General features: G+C 43.3%; 1 protein-coding gene across 3 annotated transcripts; it reads left to right on the top strand.

Moving 5' to 3' along the window:
• Positions 1-878: 878 nt before the first annotated feature.
• Positions 879-12,605, top strand: MFSD9 (major facilitator superfamily domain containing 9). Of its 3 annotated transcripts, none has more exons than XM_081003107.1 (6): positions 879-1,344; positions 2,634-2,717; positions 6,222-6,265; positions 7,489-7,618; positions 8,794-9,003; positions 9,634-12,605. In XM_081003107.1, the coding sequence occupies exons 1-6, from the start codon at positions 894-896 to the stop codon at positions 10,422-10,424; spliced, it is 1,710 nt and encodes a 569-aa protein (XP_080859233.1). In that variant the 5' UTR covers positions 879-893; the 3' UTR covers positions 10,425-12,605. The 3 variants fall into 3 exon arrangements, with proteins under 3 accessions (XP_080859233.1, XP_080859234.1, XP_080859235.1); XM_081003109.1 differs by having other exon boundaries at positions 1,050-1,344; positions 2,634-2,721; XM_081003108.1 differs by lacking the exon at positions 2,634-2,717.
• Positions 12,606-13,058: the final 453 nt, after the last annotated feature.

Below are 13,058 nucleotides of genomic sequence, written 5' to 3'. Positions count from 1 at the left end.
AGAAAAGGAACCAGTAATGTCAAGAGGTCATGCCTAGAAAGAGAGCTATGACTGTGTGTTGCTGTTCAGCAAAGATAGGGCAATATAAGAATGATGAGCCAAACAAGCTTCACTCCGACTAGAAAACATAAGCCACATTTGCTTCGTCCTTAAGACTGGTGGTACACCTATGCACACCAACCACATTCCTTAACACATTTCTATTACCATCCAGAAGAACAAGGGGTTCTTCTTTGATCACAGTTTGAATCAGAATCATAAGAATCTTTATTTGCATCAGCAATAAAATAAAATAAAATAAAATAAAATGTACTGAATACAGAGGTAAAAACTTAACTACAGAATATACATTTTGGGGTTTTACATCCACAATCAAATAATAGATCTTATTCTAATTGCCCCCACTAAAAATCTTGCAGTTTGATATATAGGTAATCCATGAGGATAAATACGCCCTTTTTCTTTAATCAAAAATCAGGATAATGGATTTGACAAAACACTCCAAAGCCAACTTTATTAGGTCATCCAGCAGAAATGTCACAAAGCTGTGAGAGAGTTTTTTTTATTATTATTTTACAAAAGGGTGAAGGGGGAAGTATTTCTGTCACAGAACTTTAGCGCTGGAAGGGATGACGAGAGTCACCAAGTCCAACCTCTTGCTGAAATGAAGCTCATATAGCCCAGCGTGGGGTTCTCCAGAGACTACAACTCCCATCATCCCTAGCGACCAGGTCAGGGACGATGGGAGTTGTAGCCCAACGGCGGCGGAAGCTCCAAGTTTGAGGCAACACCGGACTACAACTCCCATCGTCCTTTTAGCTAGCAAGCCCTGTATTCGGGGTTGATGGGAGGTTATGCGACCCAAGTTCGGCAAAAAACCCTGACGAGCCTATATGCCCCGCCCATCCTCTCGTTCCCTCTCCTCACAAGCGAATGACGATTCCCCTCAGAACGCCGAGCGGGCGCTGCGCAGGCGCGGAACTCTCTTAGGCCCCGCCTTCCGGGGGCGGGGCGGAGCGGCTGCCGCTCCCCGGCGGAGCCTCCCCGCTGTTCTCCCGGCCGCTGCGCCGGTTGTGTTTCCCCGTTTCCTGGTCGTCGCGGCTCCTCCGCCCTCGCATGGCGAATGGGAGGCGCGGCAGGGACCGGGTGCCGCCGGAGCTGCTGGGCGGCCCCTTCGGCGCGCGGGGGGCCGAGACGGAGGCGGAGTCGGCCGAAGAGGAGGTGGTAGTGGCGGCGACGCCGCTGCGAATGCCCTCGGTGCCGTCGACGTCGTCCTTGCGCGGCGGCGGAGGGGTCGCCTGGCCCAGCCGCTTCGTCCTCTGCCTCTACGCCGTGGGCTTCCTGGTGAGCTGGGCCTCGGCGGGCAAGGAGGCCGGGGGAGACCCCGGGGCCGGCAGGCGAAGCCCCCTGAGGGGGTCGGGGAGAGAGAGAGAGGACAGACCTCTCTCAGAAAAAAACACCCCCCCTTGAACTCGTGCCTACCGAGGAGAATGCACTCTGCACATGTTCAGAGGCGCGCGCGCGCGCACTGCACCGCTGGCTCCTCGCCAGCTATAAATCCTGCCACTAAAAAAACAGTCTTTTCTTCCCCCAAACTTGGGCCTCCCACCTGCTTTTGGACTACAGTTTCCCTCATCGTCCCTGACTGCTGGCTAGGGATGGCAATGTTTTAGGAACAAAATAAAAAATAAAATTCCTTCCATTAGCACCTTAGAGACCAACTAAGTTTATTGGTATGAGCTTTCGTGTGCATGTGCAAATGCCATAAGCATAGCTGTCAACTTTCAGATTTGAAAATAAGGGATCAGCAGCCTCACCTGTCCCGGGGACAGTCTACGGGATATCTAACAATCTGGGATATCAGCGGGAAACGGCACTGGAATAAGGGAATTTCCTGCAAAAAAAAGGAAGGTTGACAGCTATGGCCATAAGCACCAAATGTACACAGCTGTTTGGAACGCAGAAATAAAGAAAAGTCATCAAACCATCAAATCTAGCATGCGGGGTAGGGAGGCGCCTAAGTTATATAATTCAGCATTTGAATGATTGGTATAAGTAACTATTATAATTTGGTGTTGTTATAATGAGGCTATTATTGGTTTGTAATTGAAAATTAATCAAATGGTACAGTGGTACCACCAGGGATGATTTGGGGGGCACATGTCCTGGACCATGCCACTGCAGAATGAGCAGGACAGCCCCCTGCCCTCAGATGCAGTAGGGCTAGTTTATCACATCTGTAAGTGAAATGATGCACAATGCTGTCTTGAAGAGTTCCTTCAGGCCTAAAATCCTAACGGCGCTTCTGAACGTACACACTACATTCAGCAAGCATGCCACATAATTCGCACACCCTCCCCACCCCCATAGTCCAGAAGTATCCCTTAAATGGGAGTTTTATAAGCAAGTGTAGTCATATTTGTTTTATATTACCGGGACAGGTCCTTTCCTTGGGACGCAACAATAGAACGTGAAGCAAAAGCAAGTGATTACACAACGTAGTAGGTTTCTTTGTTGTGCAAAAGTTGCTGTGAAATTACAGTGTCAGTACATAACTGTACATCACAGTGCATAACTGGCCTGGGTATATATATATGCTTAAGTCGCTGAAAATCTGTGTTGTCTGTTTCCAGGATTTCTTTGGTGTCAGCATGATTGTCCCCTTATTAAGCCTTCACATCAAGTCTATAGGAGCAAGCCCAACAGTTGCAGGAGTGGTAGGTGAGCACATCATCTAACCTTGTAAGCAATTGGAGGAAGTGTGCCTTCCTTTTCAGCGAAAGGCTGTGGAAACCAGCCAGTCCGAAGCAGCAGGGTCTCACTCAGAAGCCTCTGGTATAAAAATGTGCAAGTTGTCATTTAAGTTAGCAACAGTTGTTAATGGACCTGGGGATAGAAAATGAAAGACTTCCCTATACCCTGCTAAGCAGCCAGCAGTGAGGGCCTTTTCTTGAAAGTCGGTCTGTGACATCACAAGGCTGGCTCTTGAACAACTGACTTACTTGAAAGCCTTTAGCACAGAGCGCCTTTCAGCAGTTTGGGTTGGTGTGTCCAGCTGAGACTTCTGGACGGAGATAGTCTGGCCATAGTTACCCATACGCTTGTTACATCCCCCCTGAAGTATTGCAAAGCATTATACAGTGTGGGAGCCAGTGTGGTGCAGTGGTTAAGAGCGATAGACTTGTAATCTGGGGAACCGGGTTCGCGTCTCCACTCCTCCACATGCAGCTGCTGGGTGACCTTGGGCCAGTCACACTTCTCTGAAGTCTCTCAGCCCCACTCACCTCACAGAGTGTTTGTTGTGGGGGAGGAAGGGAAAGGAGAATGTTAGCCGCTGTGAGACTCCTTAAAGGGAGTGAAAGGCGGGATATCAAATCCAAACTCTTCTTCTTTTTCTTCTTCTTATACACTGTGTTCTCTATGAAAATGGTTCTGAAACTTCAGTTAGTGCAGGTTGTGCTGACCAGAGTTTTGATTATTTACTTGCATCATTTCTTGCCAACCGTAGAACTTCTCTGGCTGCCTATTGACTTCTGGGCCCAGTTTAAAGTGCTGGTGCTTCTTTTTAAAGCCCTAAATAGGTTGGGACCTAAGTATTTGAAGGAATACCTTCCCTCCCATACCAGCTGCCCACACACTAAAGTCACGTGGGCAAGTCCCTTTATTTCAGTGGGTCTTCTCTGAGCATTACATAGTTGGATATCACCCTTTGTGATTATCATAAAAGAAACAGAAAGTCTAATGACTAAACCAGTTGTCATTTACATTTTGCATTATGTTACTAGTAAGGCGGGAAGAAGCTGGGCTTAATTATACCATAGGGGGGAAATCCACTACAACTGCTGTTTAGATATTAAATCTGTAAGGAAGAATCCTACAGAGAACATGCCAGGAATCATATAATATCTCAGAGCTCCATCTCTAACTTCAGAGCCAGTGTTGGATTCTCCCTTTGGTGGAAACATCTAACTACCACCAGAGCTCTGGCATTGGTAGAGCCAAAGGCAGGTGGGGGGTGAATTGGAAACAGTTTGGGGGGCATGTTGGGCAAGACCAGGAATTGGCCTGGATCCAAACCATATTAGCAACCCAGGATGTTCCCAAACTGGGGAGATATTTAGAAAACTTTGTGAATTTCCTACAGTTTCCAGTGGGAGGGAAATGGTTGGTTGGTTGGTTTAAAAAAACAACAACCAGAAAAAGCGCAGAAAAATGCAAAAGTGCTCCTCTGCCTTTGTTTCCACTCTGCTGATAAGAGCCCCAATGAGAGCTTTGTCTAAGGCAGTCAATCTCTGGGGCTTGCCTCCCCTTCCTTAGAACTGCAGCTTGAGTATGCTTAGTTGATGGCCATCACCACAGCTTATGATAGTGAGATTTGTATGTTTTATGTGAAGAAATGCTTCTTTTTCTCCTGAACCTATTCCTGTAATTTCACTGATGTACCTGTGCTCTAACTTATTGAAGACGATTTCTTTTTTTCTTTCTCACCACTGTTTTCACACTATTTTTATTCCCATGTGCAAGTCAAATTGAACTTATTCTAAACTGCTTTATGCATGTCAGCATCAGGAGACCCCAAAATCAAACCCTGAGTTTATAACTAAGGACTCAACACATTACAATCACTTAATTACGCAGTAAGAATGTCAGTGGTTTGCCTTTATTGTGTTCAAATACATGCCAATGAGTTTTTACTTTACTGTAAAACCTCCAGTCTACTATACCGTTCCATTGCATTGCCACCAAAGAGAACTCTGATCCGAATTAAACTTGTCTCATAAATAAACCTACAAAAGTTACCAGCCTGCAGCAGCCTGCTGATTTGTATGCTGCATACAGAGAAGGGGGACTTCCTTTTTCTTGTGATTGCTTCGTTTTGTGCTATGTTTGCTCCATCCCTCCTCCACCAATTTGCTCTCACATTTGTGGAATTCCATGCGCTTGCCTTCATGCAGTTCCTTGTTGCTAGTAGACAGGTGATACGCTTCAATGGCCTTTTTCCAAATTCAAACAAAAATGATATATCTGGAAGCGTTTCTTTTAGTAAAATTTAGAAACATGCTATTTCTCAAAGTTCTGAAAGTTCTGAAGTTTTGCTGGACACAATTCTGGCCTTTGGTATATGTAACTATGCACTGCACTTGCCCAGTACAAACTGCATCCTGTCGTGGCCTCTTAAGATCAGCTGCCATCTGCCGCCCATGTCTGAATCAAGGACAGATAAGTTGTGGCCCTCCAGGTTTTGTTGAACTGCAACTCCCACCAACCCTGGCCCTTGACCATGTTAGACGGGGTTAATGGGAGTTGCTGTCTCTAAATCTGATGGGCACCATGTTGGGAAAGGTGTGTTAAAATGGCATTGGTTCATAGACTGTTCCTGATTGGTTCAATGTTCCACAGCTGCAGAGTTCCATTGGGCTCAAGCAGTGGATTCAAGCTTCCCACACGAATTTGTGGGAAGGCAACCCCACACAGATTTGTCTGGCATCATATCCCAAGTATTGCAGAAAATATAAGGCATATCTTGGCTTCTTTCAGTGAGTTATTCATACCTCTTCTTTCATCTGTCTTTGACACAGACTCACTAAATGGTGGGATTTTTCCTATTTTTTTTATTTTATTTTTAAATTGCCTAGCCGGAAGAGTCAGTGAGCCAAAGTTTGCAGCTGGAACAAGTCAGGATATATTTTCCCCCTTCATTGAAAATCTGCAAAAGGCACTCGCCAGCTAAAATAGTACCGTATATGCAAACAAATGGGGAGCAGGAGAAGAGATACCCACAAAAGAAATTTGGCAGAACAAATTGATAGAATACATAGAACTAGTAACCATGACCAGGAAACTAAGGAATAAGGATGAGTTAAAGAGAAGAGTGGAGGTGTTTTGGAGATTATTTTAGAGGGTACAATATGCAATTTAACCTACAAGTAGAAGTTAACATATGAGCAGCAGATAAGATCAAAAAAGGAAGACTTGAGATGATAATGGGTGAAATATCAGGATATGCCTCAGATCCAGATTTCCCTAGAATGTCACAGAGAGATGGATTGGGAAGTCTTAGGAAAAGAGCTAAGTGGTGGATAACATAAGATGTGTGTATAAAAGCTGGTAAATTGCGTAAATAAAAGTTAGAATTGCATACATAAAGGTTTTTTAAAAAAAGAAAGTCTATGAAGTTATAATTCTACTCTGATTTTTAAAAATGCTTCCTTCACTTTTAGGATCTTTATATGGCGTTCTGCAGCTCATTTCCAGTACCTTAGTGGTAAGTTTGTTCACCATTTTTAATGTCTGGAATAGTGTGATGCAGTAGATAGAATGTTGTATTTAAATACAGGCATTCCAGCTTCAATTTCTTGTTGAACTCTTTAGCTTATTGGGTCGCTGTGAGTAAGTCAGTATCTCTCAGCTGAGCCTGTCCCATAAGGTTAGTGCGACAATACATACATATGCTGTGGAAGTGATGTGATAAAAACTGATCAAATTAAAAGTGTATTTTTTGAGTGGGATGCATAGTGACAGAGCTGGCATCTAAGAGTTCCATGGGTAGGCAAACTAAGGCCTGGGGGCCGGATCCACCTGAATCGCCTTTTAAATCTGGCCCGTGGACGGTCCGAGAATCAGCGTGTTTTTACATGAGTAGAATGTGTCCTTTTATTCTAAATGCATCTCTGGGTTATTTGTGGGGCATAGGAATTTGTTCATTTTCTTTTTCCAAAATATATTCCGGACCCTGACAAGGTCTGAGGGACAGTGGACCCCTGTCTGCTAAACAAACGTAGGGGAGCTTCCATTGTTGTTCAACAAATGACCACCATATGGCAAACTGTATTTGAAACTCCTCAGTTTCAAAAGCAATTTGTTGTGCATTATAGGTAGCCTCTTGGGCTGCCTTTATTTTTGGAGACAACAGAGTAATTAAACCATTACTTCAGATTAATTTTGAAATTTCCGCATGTACTTCAAAATAAGAAGCTGCCCTTTCTGTAGCTGGACTTTACTTATTTATTGTTGTTACTGCAGTTCTAGAAAATTATCTAATACATCAGGGAAATGTCATGCGGTTCTTTAGCTTTTACAGGATGGGGTCCCTAAATGGTGGCATTTAGGTTCTTCCTCCCCCCCTTAATCCCAGCCTATAACCAAATGTTTATGTCTCCCCCTCCTTTTCTATAGCTCCAACACCAACACCAACCCAAGCAAAAATTGCTTGTTCAAACCAGATATCACAAAACACATTTTTACGTTTGTAATCATACCCGTGTTCAGTACCAGTCAGTGCCACTATCTATCTAAAATATCAACTTCTTTATTTAGCTTAACTGTTATTGTCACACTATGTTAAGAGAGTGAAATTATTATCAGAACGCATTAATGAAAAGGGTTGAGCAACAACCCCATCCCTTCAATTAATGTTATTTATAATTCCATGGAAATAGGAAGTAGGCAGCTGTGTTGATTTGAACAGGCTCCTTCTGTATTATCCAGGGATCCTGGAGTGATGTGGTGGGAAGACCTTATTGCCTACTTGTCTGCATTATCTTCAGCGCATTGGGTTATTTTATGCTTAGTGTCTCCAGCAATGTGGTTTTATTTGCTGTTGCTCGGATTTTTGTGGGTAAGTAGCTGCTTGGCTATTCATACCCGAGCTCAGTTCATCTTTCAATCAGTAGTGGATAATCATAGCATAGTTCATTCCTCTTACTTCTGAGAAGCACAAATTCTGAAGAGTTAAATGCATTATATGTAATAGAGCCAGTTAAGCACTTTTAATACCATTTTTCCCCAGTGGGAAAGCTATATTTCTCCCATTTTAATTAAGGGGACAAGATTTGAAACGAGGGCCATGGTATGCCCATTCTTGCTATGAGTGATAGAATTATTCAGTGTAGGGCTGTTCTTACTTTTAGGATAGCTTTATCCTTCAAAAAAACCTTCCTAGGGTAGCTTACATTTGTTGTTGTTGTTGTTGTTGCCACAGTCAAAAGTTCCCAAAATGCAACCTTTTAATTTCATTATGGCGTCATTGGTTAGCAAAGTGGGAGCATCTTGTCCTCCAGCCTTGTAGTAAAGCTAGCAACATTGCAAAGTATCTCCCGCCGGCTGTTTGCTAAAGGTATAGGAAATCTCTAAACAAGAACAGAAACAGCAGTCAGTTGCAAAAAGTACATCCTAGTGGGTAAAGGGCACCAGGGAGATCCAGGTTCAAATCTTCACTCAGTCAGGAGGCTGGTTAGTTACTTTTGGAGCTGTCGCACGCAAGCTCAGCTGAACCTTGCTCACAGGGCCTTTGTGAGGATTTGAGGGAAAGGCAGAATAAAAATGCGATAGAAACCATGAATTGCAGTATTTTTAAGGCTGTTATTATAGTTTCAGAATAAAAGCTATTTGATTTAATTTTGTCTTAAAAATAATCTTAAGTATCTGTGATTTTCTTCTCGTAACACTAATGCCCAACTTTAAAATGATCACACAATTAGTCACTTCTGGGGAGGAAGAAGAAGAAGAGTTTGGATTTGATATTCCGCTTTATCACTACCCGAAGGAGTCTCAAAGCGGCTAACAATCTCCTTTTCCCTTCCTCCCTGACAACAAACACTGTATAAGGTGAGTGAGGCTGAGAGACTTCAGAGAAGTGTGACTAGCCCAAGCTAGAAATTGAAAAGAAAATTTTATTGCATTTTCAACTTTTCTTTGCTTCTCTGCTGCCTTTATGACATGGGTTTGACAGTTTGGGATCTGCACTTCTCTAAGTAAATTTCTTCTCTAAACACATTTCTCGTTCGTTTCTAGGTATTTTCAAACACACACACTCAGTTTCCAAAGTTCTCATCTCTGACTTGGTTTCTGAGAAGGACCGCCTCCGAGTAATAGGACATTTCAACGCCGCTGCCAGTATTGGTTTCATTCTGGGGCCTGTTGTTGGAGGCTACCTTACGGAGCTCGAGGGGGGCTTTTATATCACAGCTTTCATCTGTGCTTCCATCTTCATCTTGAATGCTGGTATGTTGCTTGATATTTTTCTCTTGATGCCCCTCCTTTTACAATATAAATGTTGTTATTGTTATCAGTCTTTTGTATATTTATTGACCAACTGCAGTAGTTGCATCAATTACGGATGGGGAACCTACAGCTCACAGACCCTCTCCATTTGTCCCCTGGGCCATTTTGGCCAGATGATATCCATTTGCCCTACAAGTAATTGTCAGATCTCCATAGGCAGCATTCTGTTGTAGCCAATATAATAGATTCAGGTAGGTAGCCGTGTTGGTCTGACGCAGTTGAAATAAATTAAAAAATTGTCCAGTAGCACCTTAGAGACCAACTAAGTTTGTTCTGGGTAAAAATCTGAAGAAGTGTGCATGCACACAAAAGCTTATACCCAGAACAAACTTAGTTGGTCTCTAAGGTGCTACTGGACAATTTTTGTATTTATTTCCAACATAATAGGTAGCAGTGTGCGCTTGGTTGTGGCATGCATATGTTGCCCACAACAGTTTCTCTGCTTTGCCCCCAAAGTTTGGCTCCATCTTACGTCGGGCCTGCGTAATACATTTCGATGGGCACTAGGTTATTTCTAGAAAACCGGCAGCACAGCCTCGATTTGTAAAGGTGTCTCAATTTCCTTTGCAGGTCTTTTCTGGATACTGCTATGGCTCGAAAAGAAAAAGCATGGTAACGACTGGAGCATTATTAACCCAGCAAAAGGCAGTCCCTTACCAGTGGCAAAGCTCAGCTTGCAGAAGGACCCTCTATCTCGCGAAGCCACAAGGAACAGTACACACCCCCAGACCTCTTGGGCTCAGATTGTCTCTGTGTTGAAGAGGATTCGCAGCATTACCCGTTCCGATCTGCGGGACGTCTTCCTGGTACGGCTACTGATGTCGATCGCAGTCATGCTTTACCATAGCAATTTTGTCTTGGCACTTGAAGAGAGGTTTGGGATCAAACCTAAACTCACCGGTTACCTCATAAGCTACAGCAGTGCGCTTGGAGTGGCTGCTGGCTTTCTGCTCGGACCAATTACAAGACTATATAAGCACAATACCTACGCCATCTTACTGCGGTCCACCATCTTCACCTGCGTGCTCACGATGATATATTCTCTCTCGAAGAATGTATGGGCGGTCGTCCTGTCCTCCACCTTTTTAGCATTTTCGACCACCATCGGACGTACTTGCATTACTGATCTTGAGCTGACTTTGGGGGGGGACCACGCCAGTGGTATGCTCATAGGTGTCGGTCAGTCGGTCTCGGCCGTCGGCCGCATACTTTCCCCTCTTCTGTCAGGAATCGCCCAGGAGTTCAGCCCTTGTGGGCCCCCCATTCTCGGGGGCCTGTTGGGATTTATAGCTGTTCTCATCATGGTCCTCAACAAATCGCGATACACAGTCATCAGGGGCGCCAGAGTTAAAATGAGATAAGCTGTTAGTGCTGCTACTTAAAAAAGCAACACAACTGAGAAATGAAAATGTTAAGGGTTCAGGAGGACTGTTGTTGGGACGCTTTATAACGAAACACTATAGCGTCAAGGAAAGAACAGTTCCCTTATCTTTCATCCTGACCAGTAAACTTAACAGGTAAATTTGAGACTGGTGAAGGGGCGTTAATTCACACAGCTAATAAGAAATCTTGCTGGTTGTAGTGCAAAGGGAAAGTTGCTGAACATTACATCTATTCAAATAATTTTAAATTGTGATTAAAATCCTGGTGTAGGTATTTTTAAAAACAAGTATGACAATAGGACTAGAGCCTGACTCCAGGTATCTGGTGTCATTCCAAAAGAAAAACGGAGAATGGAAGAGATGTTATCCATTTCTGCTGTGGTCCAGTTAGATCTCAAAATGTGGGGCAGACTTCCTTCAAGCCTCACACATCGTTGCCAGAATATGCAGGGCAAGGTTTGGACTTTCTGCAGGGCTGTGGTCCTTGTATATGTTTGCAGAGGAATGAATCTTTAGTTAACATGCAATTATTAAAGGTGGTGGTCTACTAGTTGTGCCATCTTGGTTTGGAACAATTCTAACACTGAACACTTACTGGGGAAGGGGACCTTAATGACAGATGTGCTTTCGACTTGGGAAGAATACTACCACTCAGGGTCATCAGCTGTGGGGTTTACAAAGCCGCAGCAAAGACTCAAAAGCAGGAAGAGTCCATATTGGGGGTTTTCAAGGAGTTTCCTACCTCCTCCTTTGCTACAGGACATCCTAAGCAAGTCGTTTCCTCTTTATTATGGTTTACTGAAGTGTTGTGTTTCAAGGAATGCATGTTTCCTTTATACTTGAAATAGTACAGGAATGGGGAAAGGCTGCTCTCTGCAGCAGACATCCTGAAAGGAGGCTTGTGACGGCGGCCACATATTTAAAAGAGAGTTTTAACTTGCTTGGCGGCAATTTTGTTGTTGAGTTTGGGGGCTTGGAGGAATTACCTGGTCAGGTTTGTCAGGAGCATTGGTTTCGTACCAAGTGTAATAATGTGATGTAACATGAGAGCATTGAAGCTGGAATCTGTATTACATGTAACTCAAACCTCAAGAGCCACAAACCTTAAACTAACGGTATGCCTTTTTGAAAACAAGTAGATGGAGCTTGCTTCAAAAATATATAGATAGGGATGTCCCTGTTTTGTATTCATCCGTCTTTGATCAGCTGCTTGAAATAGAAACAATTGTCCAATCAACTCCAGCTGAAATATAATGAAATATGGCCTGCTTTTTAGTTAAAATGGCACTGGCACAGGCTTGGACAACTTGGTCCCACTAAGATTAATGCATATTGTAGACTGCAATCTGAGGGAGGCAGCAAAAACAAGAAGGCTTGGTAGGCTGCACTCATTTAATAAAACATAAGAAAAAAAGTGATGCATTTACAAAACAGGCAAGATAGAATTGTCATCCGTACTAAGGCTGCAATTCTAAGCGTATTTATTTAGGGCCTAACGACATATTGCACACAAAAGCAAGGAAATGAACCTTGATGGCCTCACCATCCCGAAAAGCTAGTTGGCAAGGGATGATGTTGAACATTTTTTCTGCCTGCTGCTTCTGCACTCCAGGTTGCACCTCTTCCGCTTTTACTCTCCACACCCTCCAAATGAAAGTCCAGTTGCATTTGTCATAAAATTTAAGGCTAGAATTTCAAAGCATGTGAGGGTAGCTGTGGTGAGATGGGGATCAGAGCAAAGAGGTGGTGAGTTGGGAGCTGGTTAAGTACCTCTGCCCAAGCGTAGATGCATTCTGTTCTTAGGAACCTTTGCTTGCTTTAGTGCCGTCCAGGAAGAGGCTCAATTCCTAGGGAAATGTGCGTATGAACATTTACCTGCTCACAGTTCAAAACTGGTCTGCAAAGTTTCTTTTGAAACTGCGAGCTCAGAAAACAATCTTAACTACTTACATGATGTAGCAGAATAAACATTTCGGAATCATTTCTCGTATCTGTGGAGCATTCGGGACAAAGAACATCTGTAAAAAGAGTCCCTCAGGGATGCATTGTACTTCATTTGAAGGCAGTTTAAAATGGCTTCGCATTGTTCTCTTGAAAGTTAAGAGCTCTTGGAATTACATAACAATGTTGGTAACTGGAAATAAAAGGGAAAAGAATGTCCACCTTTTCTGCTTGTCGTCGGTTATTGTTGTCTATTTGCTCATTATTCCAGCCAAAATAATTGCTGGTCTATAAATTGCACATCCCACACAGAGGCTGTTCCAAACAGCTTCCATGTGTTGAGTATTTACACTTGTAAAGTGTTTACACTATTTATTATTATTATTATTAGAATTTATATACCGCCTTATACCCAGAGGTCTCAGAGTGATTCACAGAACAAAATCAAAATATAAAAGCACAAAAATATATAATCGAAATAAAAACAATACCCCCCCCCAAAAAACCCCACATTTTAAAGGGGCACTTGTAGAACAACTTGCTATATGGATTATCAATTGGAGTTTTCACACCATTACCAACCACTCCTAAGGCTGTTTGAGGTGATTGTGTCGAGAGTCCTGTGGTGGTGGCAAACCTTGTAGTTTAGCCACGTTATAAATCACAAACATT

Source organism: Podarcis pityusensis (genome assembly GCF_964106645.2).
Source record: "Podarcis pityusensis genome assembly, chromosome: 4".
NCBI lineage: Eukaryota > Metazoa > Chordata > Lepidosauria > Squamata > Lacertidae > Podarcis > Podarcis pityusensis.
The sequence above is the reverse complement of the archived record's forward strand: the minus strand, read 5'-3'. Positions and strand labels throughout refer to the sequence as shown.

What these genes read in the sequence shown, in the direction of transcription:
- MFSD9 (XM_081003107.1), top strand. Translation starts at nt 894, where the DNA reads ATGCCCCGCCCATCCTCTCGTTCCCTCTCCTCACAAGCGAATGACGAT. An exon ending in GCCCAACAGTTGCAGGAGTG is followed by an intron (nt 2,718 to 6,221) that starts GTAGGTGAGCAC and finishes CTTCACTTTTAG; the next exon opens with GATCTTTATATGGCGTTCTG. An exon ending in TGTTGCTCGGATTTTTGTGG is followed by an intron (nt 7,619 to 8,793) that starts GTAAGTAGCTGC and finishes GTTCGTTTCTAG; the next exon opens with GTATTTTCAAACACACACAC.